The 17,060-nt window shown below is 45.8% G+C and overlaps 1 protein-coding gene across 2 annotated transcripts in view; it reads left to right on the top strand.

The window, feature by feature from the left end:
* Positions 1-17,060, top strand: part of SSBP4 (single stranded DNA binding protein 4) — a 52,627-nt gene that overhangs the window by 25,470 nt on the left and 10,097 nt on the right. For both annotated transcript variants that reach the window (XM_081312718.1, XM_081312717.1), the window contains exons 4-7: positions 1,056-1,140; positions 7,582-7,671; positions 9,957-10,040; positions 12,639-12,698. In XM_081312718.1, coding sequence (XP_081168844.1) covers positions 1,056-1,140; positions 7,582-7,671; positions 9,957-10,040; positions 12,639-12,698 — 319 coding nt within the window. The remainder of the gene's footprint in view (positions 1-1,055; positions 1,141-7,581; positions 7,672-9,956; positions 10,041-12,638; positions 12,699-17,060) is intronic.

The raw sequence follows: 17,060 nt of genomic DNA, 5'->3' as shown, positions 1-17,060 counted from the left end.
TCTCTCTCTCTCTCTCTCTCTCTCTCTCTCTCTCTCTCTCTTTCTTTCTTTCTTTCTTTCTTTCTTGAATGATAACCCATCTCCCTCATAGAGTGCTTTGAATGTCACCATAACTCCAGTGACTCACTTCTGATTCAGATTCTACTACAGAATCACCAGTTGGGTTTTGCGTTTTGTTTTTTGTTTGTTTTTTTTAAAAAACCTCGGAACTACTATCCACCCTGGGTGCAAACATCAGTTCCTGAGTGGCCCATCAGAAAACACTATGTTAGCTGAACCAGGGTCATCTGTAGGGTTGTCAAAAAAGTCAAGATGGTGGCTCTGCCCTCATATAATCGAGACCTTGTTCCTTTTTTAGGTACAGTACAATTGATATATTGCCTTTTTTGTCCTGATACAAGGATGTCTCTGACCTATAATTAACCACAATTCTCAGTCTAGCTGGCTACATTCTTAAAAAAAAATCTTAAGAAGATCAGTTAAAGCATTTAGCATTCAAATCCCATGTTGAGCTGGGTTAGGTTTAACATTTGGGGTAACAGCACATTGTGAGTCAGTCCATTTACTCAGGTTGGTTCAGTATTTTGTCTGAATCCAGAAAACAGGTTGGTTCAGTATTTTGTCTGAATCCAGAAAACAGATTATATAGGAAGTGGTATAAACATATATTGAGGATATTGTCATTGTGGGGAGAGAACCGTTAGTCTGGGGTAGCCCAAAATTAGGAGATTGGTAGCACCTTTTTAGACTAACAGATCTTGTTTTAACAAAATACATTGGTCTGGAAAGGTGCTACCGGACTCCTTCAGATTTTAGGAAGTTGTGTGTAAACTTGTTATTTGCAAAAATGAGCCTGGAGAAAGATAATCTATGTTGGATTACATTGCCTGTAATTACAAACATTTGCTTCTGTGTCTTGGTTAGCTGATAATCTTGGTTGGGTTCCATTACTTATGTGGAGGATCTGCTAGGAACTTTAAGCATCTTCTTTCTAAAGGTCCCAGATCCATATTAATAATGCCTCTCTTTCTCGTTGTTCCCTTGCTATCCCATAGTGTGTTTTGGGACCTGTACTGTGCTGCACCTGATCGACGAGAGACCTGTGAGCACTCAAGTGAGGCCAAAGCTTTCCATGATTATGTGAGTACAGTGTGTGAGGCTGATGCCGATCGTTTGTACGGTCGTACAGATGCTGTGTGTTTTGGACTTTGGAGGGCCTCCTGGAGGAGACCAAAATGAATGTAGTGAAAGAGAGGTGTGAAAGCAATTTGAAGAGAGGTGAAAGCAATTCACTTGGGATATTCAAGGTGACTGGCTGAAACAATCCATAAATGAATTCTATTTCAGCCATATTTAGAACTCAAGGGGCTTTGTTCCAACCTGATTCTTGTGATACCAAACTACAGACATCCTATCAATTCCAACATGGATAATGTAGGAGAAAGCAGCACCATCAAACACCAGTCAATCCTTAATGACCACTAAACATTTCAAGATGATTTACATGCATATTTTTTGTTCTACAGCCCAATAACCACCTGGAGTAAATAATAGTGAGTTACACCTGATTGTAGAAATGTCCATCATGATGGTGACTGATCAGGACAGGGCAATGAATGAGAGCTACCCAAATGCTTCTGTACCATTTAAACAAAATCTGCCCCTGTTCTAGAAGAAGAAGCAATTCAGTAGCAGTCCAGCACTTTTTTTCATAGCATCTGATTAGATGCCAGTATTTCACAAGCAGTACCAGACCATCTTATTTGTCTCTTGAGAAACCTATATGCGGGTCAAGAAGCAACAGTGAGAACTGGACACGGAACCACTGATTGGTTCAAAATTGGGAAAGGAGTCTGGCAAGGCTGTATACTGTCACCCTGCCTGTTTAACCTATATGCAGAGCACATCATGAGAAAGGCAGGGCTAGATGAAACAAAAGTTGGAATTAAGATTGCCGGGAGAAATATCAACAACCTAAGACCATGGTGGCGAACCTATGGCACGCGTGCCACAGGTGGCACGCAGAGCCCTCTCTATGGGCACACGAGCCATCGCCCCGGTCCTAGCCCTTCAGCTCGGTTTTATAAAACCTTTTCGGTTTAGGCCTCCGCTGCTGTGGGCAAAAAAAAAGGTTAATCAATCAATCAATCAATTTCAACTTCTCTCTGGAAAAAAAAAGATCTCGCAAAGTTAGAATTGATTCATTGAACATTTTAGTCCCACCCACTTTGCCGTTACCACCGCAGCCACACCCACCTAATGGGCCACGCCAACCCATTTGTTCACACCCTCCCAATTGTCCACACCCACCCGGCAGCCGCTGATACATAAGTGGGTTTTGGGTTGCAGTTTGGGCACTCAGTCTCCAAAAGGTTCGCCATCACTGACCTATGATATGCAGATGAGAAAGTGAAGAGGAACTAAAGAGCCTCTTGTTGCGAATGAAGAAGGAGAGTGCAAAAGTTGGGTTGAAACTAAACATTAAGAAAACCAAGATCATGGCATCTGGCCCTCCCAATTCCTGGCAAATAGATGGGGAAGAAATGGAGGACAGATTTTATTTTCCTGGGCTCCAAGATCACCGCAGACGGAGACTGCAGCCAAGAAATTAAAAGACGCTTGCTCCTGGGGAGGAAAGCCATGACAAATCTAAACAGCACACTTAAAAAGCAGAGACATCACCCTGCCAACAAAAGTGCGTATAGTCAAGGCTATGGTCTTCCCAGTTGCAATGTATGGCTGTGAAAGTTGGACCATAAGAAAGGCTGAGTGCCAAAGAATTGAAGCCTTTGAACTATGGTGCTGGAGAAGACTCCTGCGAGTCCCTTGGACTGCAAGGCGATCAAACCGGTCAGTCCTAGAGGAGGTCAACCCTGACTGCTCTTTAGAAGGCCAGATCCTGAAACTCAAATCCTTTGGCCACCTAATGAGAAGGAAAGACTCACTGGAGAAGAGCCTAATGCTGGGAAAGGTTGAGGGCAAGAGAAGAAGAGGACGACAGAGAATGAGGTGGCTGGATGGAGTCACTGAAGCAGTAGGCGTGAGCCTAAATGGACTCCAGAAGATAGTAGAGGACAGGAAGGCCTGGAGGAACGTTGTCCATGGGGTCGCGATGGGTCGGACACGACTTCGCAACTAACAACAACAACATTTCACAAGCAATAAATGAAAACCCCCAGACACTTTATATTTAATCACTAGCAATTTGTGTTTAGAGAACTAGAGTGCCTCTGAGCATACAGAATCCATAATTGTGTAAACAGCAGCCAATAGATCTCTGTTTCCCTTATATGTAGGTATCACATGGGTAGAAAATGCATGGCACCTGTTCTCAAATCTACCTGTAAATCTTTTCTAGTGATTCCTGGATTAATCACCCCATATCTTTTCAGCCACTTGTACCAGGTCTTAGCAAAAATCAATTTTTGAAAGTCTTGTAAGTCAGGATTTCCCAACCTTGGCATCTGTAAGACATGTGGACTTTAATTCCCAGAATTCCCAACTCAAATATGATTGCCTGGGGAATTCTGAGAGTTGAAGCCCATATATCTGAAAGTTACCAAGGTTGGGAAACTGTCCTTTAAATTAAAAAAGTAATTCTATTTTGGCAGGTTGATCAGCTGTTATTCAATGTACTCAATATTAGAATTAGTAAAACATATTCAGAGGTAGTCTACTCTGTGGGTGTGTGCATGTGTGCATGCTCAAGCACACATGTCCTAAAGTCAATCTTGACTTCTGGCAACTGCTTGGACAAATCTTTGCAGCTTTCTTGGCAAGATTTCAGAAATGATTTGCCATTGCTTTCTTCCTAGGATTGAGAGAGTCTACATCTAAATACCAGTTATTAAGAAATAACTAATAGAGGTAGGCTGTCCCATTGTGCCCTGTTCTTGGGGCAGCTGGTATATGAATGGCTGTTATTCATTATATCAAATTGAACCTCCATGTTTCTAAATAGTATATAGTTAAATACAACATGTCTGTGAGATTTTTGAATGTTTCTGCCTTCTTTTTTGGAAACCTTTTAAATCATGGGTGTCCAACCTTTTGGCTTGTCTGGGCCACACTGAGTGAAAAAGGAGGTCTTGGGCCGGATGTGGCCCATAGGCTGTGGGTTGGCCGTACCTATTTTAAATTGTAGTCTAAAGGTACTTTGATTTTTACAAATAAGATTTAAGTCAAGAAGAGAAGGACTGACTGCTGTAGTGCCAGTATAAGAGAATCATTTCCTCTCTTATCGTGAGTAAAATGCAGTTATTTCATTGTCGAGGTTCAGCTCTTCTACAATACTCTGTATCTGAGGAAGAAAAAGAACAGAACAGCCCCTAATTAGAAGCTAAGCTAAGCAGGCATTATTAAATACAGTATTAAACACAGATTTAGCCCCCAAGACCTAGAAGATAAACAGACACTAGTAAAACCAAAGAATTGAAAAAAGGTCCAATTATTTATTTATTTTAATCCATAATTGGATTAATTAAGGTATAACATTTTGAATCAGTTAAGAGGAAATGAGAAACGAAAACGCGTTGTTTAAATAAAAATGCACCAAAATATGCTTGCATTCAAATTCGGTCTAATCATCTTTAAAATTGAAAGGGGGGTGGGAGAAAGAGAGAGAGAGAGGGGAAGGGTAGAAGAGAAATTACGTTTAATTTTCTAGACTCAAACCCTTCTTCTATTATTCCTTTTCCTCTCTCTGTCTGTGCCCCCCTCCCATCGCTCCCCTGGAGAATATGGTTTGGATCCTTTGTGAGCAAGAAATTGCCTAAGAGGAGTCATGCGGCGTTTGCTTCTGCTGTTTTCCTTGCTAGGTGGCCACGCGGTGCTGTACCACACATCCAGCACTCCTCCCTGCTTGTTTCCATGGGAACCGCATTCTTTTTGGACCATCTTTCTTCTGAGGCCAGCAGCCCTTGGCCTTGCCCACCTCTCCCTCTGCCCACAGGCCAGCAGGGGTTAACTGTCCTAGATGTTGCCCACAAACTGGCCGTGTGCCACTTATATCAATATTTCAGTGAGCGCTGCAGGAGCCCTTTGCATAGCAAATGACTAATGTTCAGTGATGGAAATCCCCCCACATCCTCAACAACCTGCGTGGCCATAGAGTACAATGGATGGCTGATTTCCCCGGCTTATCCTTCCAGCCTGGCCATATACAGGTAGTCCTTGACTTACAATTCTTTTAGTGACCATTCAGACTTAACAATGGCATTTTAAAAAGTGACTTATGACCGTTTTTCACACTTATTGCAACATCCTGTGGTCATGTAATCAAAATTCAGATGCTTGGCAACTGACTCATATTTATGACAGTTGCAGTGTCCCAGGGTCATGTGATCACCATTTGCAACCTTCTGACAAAGTCAAGGGGGAAGCCAGATTCACTTAAGAACTCTGTTACTAACTTAACAACTGCAGTGATTCACTTAACAGTTGTTAACAGTTGCAAGAAAGGTTGTAAAATGGGACAAAACTCATTTAACAACTATATCGCTTAGTAGCAGAAATTTTGGCCTCAATTGTGGCCATAAGTCAAGGACTACCTGTATTAATCTGGAGAAAGGTAGCTGTATACAATAAGTAAGACATAAAGGATAAGATGCTGGATGACAAATATAAAAAGCCAGGTTTTAAATCTGGCCTCTGCCATGGAAGTTCATTGAGAGGCTTTGAATAGGCACACTCAGCCCCTACATTGTTTTGTGGGGATAACGGGGAAGGCAGATCCATAAGTGTCTTGCCTTCAGCTCCTGGACAAAGTGGGATATAAATCTAATCAATTATTGTTCTTGCTGATAGCCAAGCCAAATCTGATCTCCTTACTGCACTATCAATATGAGGTTTAAGTGGTTCCAAAAATTCCTTGGAATGTGAAATAATCCTCAGTTTTTATATTCTAAGAGATTGATTCTGAAAGGACCACGAAAGGCTTTTTATAAAATCTTACAAGATTTGGAGCAAGAATGCTTGACAGCCTCACAATTTATGTTTTAAGCACACATGCGTAAAACACATTCAAGCACCTAGAGTATCACCTAAATACCAGAAAAGCTTCTCTGTTTCTGAATGAGAAAGAGAGAGAATGAGAGGGGGGGGGGGTTCCGTATTTTTTCTGCTAGGCTTCCAGATTCATTATTTATCTGATTACTGCCCATATGGATCTCTGTGGAGGAGGGGAGTGAGAAAAGTCAAGGTGGCACCCAAAACCATGGGGTCAAAGCCCCGCTCTTTATACATGCAGGTAAAAAACGGGTGGGGTTTTGTTTGTACAGTTGTGGCTGCCATCTTGGCTTTTTCTTTTCCAGTGGATATGCTGACTGACAGCTTATCCTTTCAGAAATGGATCTGGAGGCTCTTTTTGATGGGGACAAATGTGCGATAACGATATTTTTCTACTCTGTTCTCTTGTCTGCTTCGATTTTAATTTATTGCCTGATTCCTTGCCTTTGAGCCTCAATCGGTATTGGGGGAGGTGGGTGTTTTCTGACTTGAGTTTACTCCCAGAGAATGCATTTCGGGGACTTAGTAATATCAGCTTTCAAGGCAGCCATTTTGTGAGACTGCCTGCGAGGCCTTTCCAGGCTCGGAAAGATGACAGACTCCTAAAATTCTGGGAGGTCATTCTGCCCATGAAGGGGAGATTATAAAAGGATTAAACCTTTGGGAGGGGAAGAACTCTAAGTAAATGACACAGAGCTCCATGTACGAAATTTCTCCAGGGAGAATTGTTCTCTATTTGCCTGCCTTCTCCAGTTTGGCCTATTTGGGGCTTTTCCAGCTAACAAGGCCATGTTGGCTGGCATCGAGTGGAGGAGGGATTTTGTAGTCCCAACGTGTCTGAAGGGCACCAGGTTGCAGACATCAGTTGTCTGTTGCCTAAATCCATATTCCCTGCCAAAGATTGTGCCTGTCCTTTCCTCTCCCCCCCCCCCTCATATAAGGGATAGGTTGTACAGCTGTGGGGCAGGGAAGGCAGCCAAGCGCTATTTTGAACTCTGACTTGGTTTTTCCTTGTTCTCTAAGCCAATCCCAACCTCCCCAGCTTGGAGGAAGCACTAAATTATTTGGAAATGGCAGCGGGGAGCAAAAATCCCGGGGCCGTCTTCTTTGCCTGCCTTTCGAAGCAACAGCAGCAGTGTTGAATATTGTGTTCTAGCTGGCCTCCTGTGGAGGTGGGGGGGCCTGCAGTCCTTCACCACCCCCCTCTAAATTAAAACCACTTGGAGTGGAGACAATGCGTGAGGGGCCAGGCTGGAAAAAAGGCAGAAAATTCCTGCCGTCTTAACAGCTCCCCCTGGAGCCAACTTGGCTCCCAATGAATGCCTGCCTTGAATCAGAAAATGCAGCTCAGTCGTTCGCTCATTCCGCAGCGCACAAATCTCACAAATATCAGCTCTGGCTGCTGTGGCTCAGAAAGTCCTGCAAAACAACTTCAAGCCCCACTATCTACAGATTTTTTCTCTGCTGCTGAAGATTCTCAGCCCTGTTTGAATGGCTGGTTGTGCTGGCCCACAATGGGCTGGGCAGGTAGAACATGGGAGTCCATCAATCTGACCTCTTCCCCTCTCTCCACAGAGCTCCGCAGCTACAACCAGTCCTGTGATGGCCAACCTGCCACCCAGTGATGCCATGCCCAGCGGGCCTATGTTGTCGGGCTTTTTTCAGGTGGGAATAGACTGAGGTTGGGAAAGGGGCACTGCTGAACCTTAAGCATCCTGCAGAACTTGCCTTCATCTTGGTAAAGCCTCCATGTTCGAAGGCAGTCTATCTTTGAAGCTGTCAGAAGCCTGGCAGGGAATGCCTGCCTTGCATATAGTTCTTGACTTACAGCTATTCATTTCGCGACCGTTCAGAGTTAGAACGGCACTGAAAAAAGTGACTTACAACCAGTCCTCGCACTTACGACTGTCACAGCATTCCCCCATGATCATGTGATCAGAATTTGGACACTTGACAACTGGCATGTATTTACAACATTTAAAGCTTCCTAGGGTCATGTGATCTCCATTTGCTTCTGACAGTTGGAAAACCTGGTCCCAATTGTGATTGTAAGTCAAGGACTACCTATACCAGGGGTCTTCAAACTTGGCCCTTTTATGACTTGCAGACTTCACCTCCCAGAATTCCTCATCCAGGCACGTTGGCTGAAGAATTCTGGGAGTTGAAGTCCACAAGTCATAAAAGGGCCAAGTTTGAAGACACTTGACCTATACCACGGGTCGGCAACCCGCGGCTCTGGAGCCGCATACGGCTCTTTGAGCCGTCTCCTGCGGCTTCCAGCCGCCCGGTGCGCACGCACCTCTTTGAACGGGCAGTGGTGCGCGCGCACCTCTCCAAATGGAGAGTGGCACCGCCCATTTGGAGAGGTGCGCGCGCACCTCTCCGAATGGGCGGAGGTGCGTGCGCACCTCCGCCCAAACAGGCAGTGGCGCCGCTCGTTGGGAAAGCTGCCGCGGCCCGTTTGCACAGCTGCCACCTTCAGAGGAAGGCGGCAGCCTGCAAACGGGCCGCGGCAGCTTTCCCAACAAGCAGCGCCGCTGCCCGTTCCGAGAGGTGTGCGCGCACCTCTCCAAACGAGCGGAGGTGCGCGCGCACCTCTCCAAATGGAGAGTGGCACCGCCCATTTGGAGAGGTGCACGCGCACCTCTCCGAATGGGCGGAGGTGCGCACGCACCTCTCCAAAGGTTTGGAGAGGTGCGTGCGCACCTCCGCCCAAACAGGCAGTGGCGCCGCTCGTTGGGAAAGCTGCCGCGGCCCGTTTGCACAGCTGCCGCCTTCAGAGGAAGGCGGCAGCCTGCAAACGGGCCGCGGCAGCTTTCCCAACAAGCGGCGTTGCTGCCCGTTCCGAGAGGTGTGCGCGCACCTCTCCAAACGAGCGGAGGTGCGCGCGCACCTCTCCAAACCTTTGGAGAGGTGCGCGCGCACCTCCACGCGAACGGGCAGTGGCGCCGCTCTTTGGGAAAGCTGCCACGGCATGTTTGCAGGCTGCCGAAGGCGGCAGCTCTGCAAACGGGCCGCGGCAGCTTTCCCAACAAGCGGCGCCGCTGCCCGTTACGAGAGGTGTGCGCGCACCTCTCCAAACGAGCGGAGGTGCGCGCGCACCTCCGCGCGAACGGGCAGCGGCGCCGCTCTTTGGGAAAGCTGCCGAAGGCGGTAGCTCTGCAAACGGGCCGTCGCCGTCGTGCAACCGGTTCCATCATACATTAAAAAAATGGCAACCGCACGCGTTCGTGCATGCGCAAGAAAAACGTTTTGCGCATGCCCAAAATGTTTTTTGCGCATGCGCGTGCATGGACACATACACGCGGCTCCCACTTTTTTGTGTGTGTGATGGAACCGGTTCCCAGTGGCTCTTTTCCTTTTTCAGGTTGCCGACCCCTGACCTATACGAAAAATGACATATTGCATGAAACAAACTCAGGGCCTTCTCAAGGCAGTTATAAGTACCAAAGGAAGAGAATATTTGTAGCTTTTTGTAGCTCGGGTTTGTAGCTCGGGTTTGAACTGCGGCAATCCTGCAGTTATAAGACTAGGAGCCCTACTAGATATCAGTTGAGGAACAGAGGAGGAGGACCTGTGTTTGAATTGCAAGTTCCTCTTGCAACTTTAACTGAAGCTCATTTACTAATGGATCCCCATACCGTCAGGACAGTGTTTCTCAACCTTGGTGATTTTAAGATATCTGGACTTCAACTCACAGAGTTCCCCAGCCAGCATGCTAGCTGGGAAATTCTGCGAGTTGAAGTCCACACATCTTAACAAAGTTGAGGTTGAGAAAAACTGCATTAGGGAGTATTAATGCCTAATACTTTTCCCTTTCTTGTGGCCCCAGACTTCAGCATGCATCCCTTTTGCTTAGATTTATGCAAAAATTACTGTGGAACAGGAGATGTCTTGAACAATAAACCATGGCCATATCGCCATAATTGCATTTTTGCTTCTTCCCTAAGGGACCACCTGGCTCCCAGCCATCCCTACATGCTCAAGCTCCCATGCACAACCCCAATGCGGCAATGATAGGACCCCATAATCAGGTAAGACTAAAGGAAGAGGCAGCCTTTGTAGTTGGCATTGGCCCAGCTGTGCTCTGCTATCTGACCTCATCCTTTCCCCAATTCTCGAACCTTCGATATCTTTTGCTTTACATGTTTTGGTACCAGCACATCTTGTCTTTTGGATTCTAATCCAAAAAAACCAAACTGCGGTCTGTTCACAAGGAAGCCCTATTGAATTTTTGAGGATTTCCTGCAAGAAAATACGTTCATTGTTGTTTATATTAGCATGCTATGTGAACCAAGGCATTGTATTTTATATGGCCTAGCTGCTTGTAGAAATTCATCCAGTAGTTTAGTTTGATGTGCAGATCCAGCCACAGAGCTCTTGCCTGGATTTCAGTTATCTATGAACAGATAATTGTACCTTATAGAACTATGTGAGAATCACCATGCATTGGAATGCCATTTCCAGGTTCCTTTCCCCCTGAGTAGTCCATTCCATCTCCTTCTCTTCCCCAAGTTTCAAATTATGACTGTACTGAATGAATGATGGTTAGAACTGGTTCTCCAGTTGTCCCAGCACTCCCCACGGTCATGTGATCATGATCTGGGTGCTTGGCAACCTATTTACACTGTGTCTCTTGTGCCACCCATCAGTCCTTTCCACATCTGGCAGCAGCCATTTACCTACCTGCTGGCCTGGAGTTTGCACGTTCCTGCTGACTTTCCCAGTGATTTTGACTCTGGGAAGCCAGCACGAAGCCGCCTTGCCTAGCAAACACGGATATTCAATTTAGAACAATAATGGGATTGCAGGGATTGCCATTGCTAAGTTGCCATCATAAGTTAAGGATTCTACTTTTGAAATCGTAATAATCTCGCGTAATTGCCATGATTCCTTGCTTGAGATCTCATGAGGTTTTTTGAGGAGGGGGGCAGAGGTTGCCCCAAATTTCATATAATACAAAATGTTGCAAGATTGGTAAAAATTTCCTTATTTTGGCCATTTGGGATTTGAATTGATTTGAGCCTTTGAGTCATTGTTGATTCCTGATGACTACCTGGACTAGTCCCTATTGTTTTCTTGCCAAGATGTTGGAATTGATTTGCTATTGCCTTCTTCCTAGGGCTGAACAGAATGACTGGCCCAAGGTCACCCAGGTGGCTTTGTGCATAATAGCAATAGCACTGAGACTTATATCCCGCTTCACAGTGTTTTACAGCCCTCTCTAAGCGGTTTACAGAGTCAGCATATTGCCCCCAACAATCTGGCTCCTCATTTTACCAACCTTGGAAGAGTGGAAGGCTGAGTAAACCTTGAGCCAGTGAGACTTGAACTGCCAAACTGCTGGCACTGGCAGTCAACAAAAGGAGCCTGCAGTACTGCATTTTAACCACTGCGCCACCATGGCTCCTTAAGGTGGGACTGGAATTCCCAGTCTCCCAGTTTCTAGCGCAGTGCCTTAACCCTTACACCAAACTGGCTCTTCTAGAGATGCTCTGTTGTATCCCCTACATCAGATTAATTCTTATTTAATTTTGGACCCTACTGATACCATTTGAATGAGGGATTGTATTGTACATGTGTGATGCTTGCAATTGCTGCATTCCCAACTCCGACCTGCAAGATGGTTTTCCAAAGCTGCTCAGATTCACCTTTTAGGGGGAGATGGGAAACATATTTTTTTTTGATAAATTAAAATATAAATTAAAAAGCTATTGATGACAACAAGTGGTGTATATAAGGGAAAGGTTGGAAGCTGCTGCCCTACAGCAACTGCATAAGATGAGACAATATCACTCCCCTAATCATACCAGTGGGACCACTCCAGCTGAAAGAGTGAGGCTATCTCTGACATTGTCATGTTGAACTTAGCAAGGCAGGAATTGGGGTGGGCAGGGAACCAAGCAGAAAGGGACTTGTAATAGATAAACCAGAGAAAAAGGTGGCTGCCAGTCTTTTGCTAGGTTGCAGTTTGTCTCATTTAGATTGCAATAAATTATATTCAAGCCAAGTTCTAGATATCCCATGAGTGCAGGCATCTGAAGGCAAGTTGGACCCATGATCATGATATTAGAAAACGAAAATGGGTATTAGCCATCAGTAGTTCCATCTCTTAGTCCTCAGTGGACTTCTTCAGGAAACAGTGATCAACATGTGACCTTCCCAGTGTTACTGAACTACAACTCCCAGCATCCCTTGTGGCACCAGCTGACATTCCTGGAAATTGTTCAGCAATATCTTGAGGGCCAGAATTTTTTTCCACCAAAAATCCAGTTGAATTGAGAGGAATTTAACTATTTACTGAAAAGGTCCAGAATTTGGGAAAAGCTGTAGACTACAGTATAGGCTTTGTGTGCAAGACGACCTGCCTTTAACTCTGGCATTCACAGATTATCTGGGAAACCATTTGGAGTCTGGAGACAGGTTACCAATCATTAGATTTAGTGAATAAGAAGCTAAGGATGTGCTCTATCTTATTAACCTGTTTGGTGCCATTTTACTGATTCTCATGAAGATACCCAATCCAGTTTGTATTGTTTGGGGTTGACCTTCCCCAAAGCATAGGTATGTGTGAGTCCTTCTGCAATTTACTATATTTTGGAGTTGTTCACCCCTCTTTTATTCATCTGCAGCCATTCATGCCTTCACGCTTCCCTGGTGGGCTCCGTCCGTCCGTTCGAATGCCAAGCCAGGTAAGTTCTTCCGCTGAATTACTTTTGGTAATTCAGCCCTCATTTCTCATCTACAAAAGTCCAGATCTGGTGTCCTCTCATATTCTCTAGCATTTGTGTAGCTGTTCCATTACTCACTGATAGCAGTTAGCAAATGGCCAAGTTGATCATTTCCCTTAGAAGATTATCTTCATTTCCTTCTTCCTTCAAAGATGATTTAATTTTCAAGATCTTCTAACATCTCACATTCAGTTACCTCTACTTTCCATCTCTTACTTCCTCTGCCCATCTGGCCATCTGTGATGAAATGGCACAGCAATGTCCCCAAAGCATCTGATGGATTAACCCTATGCTAAGAAGCCTTAATAAATGGAATTTTGTTTTCTGCAAACTCTTGTCTGGATAATCCTACTTATTCAATGGCAGAACTGATGGAAATTAGACCACATTTTACAGATTCGACAGGGCATGTTAGGAAAGTAGATTTAGACACTAAATAATTCTTCATTTGTTGGATAGACCAGGAACATCAGAAATGATGTGTTGTCTTATATTGGGCAAAATAATATTCTCCCCAATGAGGCTGGCTTCCATGCACTTCAATATTTAGAGGATAGTTCTCAGCCCCCGTCCGTCGAATCACCAGAAAGAATGAGTCCGGAACGAGAGCCGGTTCCCCTGAGCCACGTTTATTACCTTCATAAACAGTCACTCGAAGACAGACGAAGTCAGCGTTGATTCCACAGCACAATCAACGCTGCTAAATAGCCGGCAGGGCCGACACCCACCACCACGCCCTTAATTGCTTAATCACCCCCTCACCCTACTTAACCACCGCCCCCCTTGGCCCCTGCCCTTTGGCACCCGCTCCCAGGTACGTATCCTCCCCATCCCCGTCCCACCACCATTGCAGCCGGTAAGCCACCCCCCAGCCCAGACCACCCCCCTTTTCCCCTCGGCTCCGCACACCCTCGCCACCCCCCTCAGGTCCCCAGACCGCCGCAAACTGCGCTGCTTGGGCCATTCGCCGTTGGTGCTTGCCATGCAGTCCCTTGGCAGGCAAAGAGGCCGGCAGGGCTTCGGAGCGGGCCGTCTGCGGGAACGGGTTTCCAGGGGAACGCTGTGCTGGTGCGCGTCCTTGGCCCCTCCCCGTTCTGCCGAAAGGCCCTGCCGCCTCCTGGGCCACCCTGGCGCTCTTCCCCAGCCCGCTGCATCGGCGCTGGACGACGGCCGGCTGCACGATCTTACGGCAGCTCCCCAGCCTGCCGGAAGGCCCGGTGGCTGCTGGGGCATCGAGGGAAGTGCGGGTGGCTGCTGGGCCGTCCCGGCAGCCACGCTCTTCCCCGGCTCGTCGGAAGGCCGCAGACGCCGGCAGCTGGTCACAGGGCCCGGTGAGTCACTCCGCGGCCTCACCGGGTGTCGGGCGGGTGGCGGCTGGGCCGTCCCGGCGGCCGCGCTCTTCCCCGGCTCGTCGGAAGGCCGCAGACGCCGGCAGCTGGTCACAGGGCCCGGTGAGTCACTCCGTGGCCTCACCAGGTGTCGGGCGGGTGGCGGCTGGGCCGTCCCGGCGGCCGCGCTCTTCCCCGGCTCGTCGGAAGGCCGCAGACGCCGGCAGCTGGTCACGGGGCCCGGTGAGTCACTCCGCGGCCTCACCGGGTGTCGGGCGTGTCGAGCCCGACAATAGTGCTAAGAAAGAAAAGGAGGAGTGAGGAGGATCTGCCTTTCTCCATCTGAGGAATATTCTAGGCATCTGGTGGATAAAGTTGTTCGGATTCTTTTGGAGTTTGACAATTCCTCCTGAGGTGATGGAAGCATGGCATTATATGGTTATCTAGGGGTGAATTTCAACTTGAAGAAGTAGACAGGGTCCTTGGGACTGTAATCCTAGCCAGCTGGTGAAAGACATCCAGAAGGTGATATGTCCGTAAAGTATATTTGCTTTGCTGAGAGAGTTGATACCACCTGACTGGAAGAAGATGCTACTGCTCTCCTTTCTCAAGAAGCCTTCACTGGATTTGACACTCCTAGAATAATTTCATTCAATCTCCAACTTTCCCTTTTTAGGTAAAGGTTATTGAGAAGGAGGTTGAGCTGCAACTTTGAGAGTCCTGGAGAAAACTGATTAGATCCTTACCTTTCTTGTTGAAACTATGATGTAATACTAAGGCAGCATTAGTTGTGCATGTTTGTGACTTCAGGCAGAGCTTGATGGGGGGAATTTCATCCTCTTGGTTCTCGTTGACCTCTCAGCAGCTTTCAATATCAATCCTTCTAGTTTGCTTATGAGTATAGGAGTGGGAGTAGAGTTGCATGGTTCTCCTTTCTTTGTCATTGAGTTCAATCAGTGTTTGTGGGGGGGGGGAAGGAGGTCAAAGTAGAGGCCTCTAATGTGGAGGATATCAAGACTGGATTCTCCTGCTCCTCCTAATACTTACATGTAAGAAGTAGGTCAAATTATCCCTCTGTTTGGAATCAGGTATCATCACTATATAGATAGTGCTCATTTGTACATTTTGAACCTGGACCAACCAGATGATGTTCTCAAGGTTTTGGTCCACTGTGTGGAGTCTGTGGATCTGGATGAGGAGAATCAAGTTTAGCTCTGACAAGACCCAGTAGCTATAGGTATTTGACTAGTCAAATCTGAAGATGTTCCACTTTTAGTCCTGAATGAGGTTGTACTTCCCCCTTTGGAATCTTCTTAGAATCGCAGCTCATAGCAAGTGGTAGCTGTGACTTGACAGCCTTCACACAAAGGTCTATCAATCAACTTACCTACATAACTCTCTGTCTCCCATTCTCCCTGCTTTTGTCTCATATCTGGACTCCAGGATCTATGCTAGCTTCTTTCTATAATGATCTTCCCAAACTGACACCTTTCCATGTGTGTTGATAGCACCAGGAAGAGGATGACCACTCTAGCTTGCTTTTTGTAGTGAAAAGTTAAATAAAATTCCAAAACAACTTTCTATGACCAAGAAATGGCCTTAACAATAGGTGCAGGAAAGGTGTTATTTGTTACCACAGTAGGAAATATTGGTGAAGAAGCTTCTACAAGTGACCATTTTTGAAGTTCTTCAGTGCTTTTAAGATCTCTTAGATGATAAGTCAATGGAATGGTAGCCAATATATGAGAGATGAATCAATGAATAAACCAACAAATGAATCAGTGAAAAACAATGCTGTAACTTTGGGATGTTTTAATACATGAAATGGGAATAATAATTTAAATTAGCCCTTTTGTTGTTGCTACATACCTCTGCCAATATGGGCACACTTCTTAAAACCATCACAAAAGGACTCCACACTTCATTTTTTCAACCAGATCCTGGCAGTCCTTTTTACCTTTTTATTTGAGTCAAACATACACCTATGAAGGTATCCCTTCAATTTTGGGAAAGGGTGAAAACTTTAAGGTGCCAAGTCTAGATTGTACGGTAGGTAGCAGTTTCTCTTAGAGTGATCTGCCAATTGTACTGTTAATTTGTCTGTCTTTCTCATGCAAACTGTCATGCATCATCCATTTCATTTTTGATCACACAAATCAGCTCTTCTCAATTTGTAGCCTGTACCTTTTTGCACAGTACTCGTATCAGCGCTGCATCTCCATAAACAACCAGCATTTAGCAATGAATATCAATTGGAAGGAGTTTGAGCGGTGTGTGGTGGCCTAATGGTGAAGACACTCACCTCCCACTTGGAAGGTTGAGAGTTCAATCCTAGGTAGTGATTCTCTCCTAGGGCACAAAGAGAAAATACCTGCTGCAAATTCTGCGTGGTGTCAGGAAGGGCATCCGGCCAATAAACGCTCAGCCCTGGCTCTACCTTGAATTAAGGAATTAGAGCAGGGGTCTTCAAACTTGGCCCTTTTATGACTCATGGACTTCAACTTCCAGAATTGCTGGCTGAGGAATTCTGGGAGTTGAAGTCAATGAGTCATAAAAAGGCTGAGTTTGAAAACCCCTGGGTTAGAGGGTCATAAAAAGGGTGTTTTATCAGTTGGAGGGACTTCTTCAACAATCAAAAATTCAGTCATGGGTGTGCATTGATGAGTACTCCTTGAAGGCCATTTCACAAACAATTGCATCACAACTTTTCCCCAGCAATTTTGTGACAACTGCAGTGAAAATATATATATAAGGAAACGTTAGAGCTTCTGACAGTCACTGTTACCCTACATTGGCAGTGTATAACTGGCATTGCTTTTCATTCAACCTGAATGAATGAATGAATGAATGAATGAATGAATGAATGAATGAATGTAGTTCATAAAGTTCAGATTTGATCACACAACCTGCACTTGGGGACCAGATTTGCTCCTAATTGCTAAATTTTACAACAGCTGGAGCTTATGGATGGACTCCAAAACAGATCCCAGATGAA

Source organism: Vipera berus (genome assembly GCF_964194415.1).
Source record: "Vipera berus genome assembly, chromosome: 1".
Lineage (NCBI taxonomy): Eukaryota > Metazoa > Chordata > Lepidosauria > Squamata > Viperidae > Vipera > Vipera berus.
Note: the sequence above shows the minus strand (reverse complement) of the source record. Positions and strands in the feature narration are given on the sequence as shown.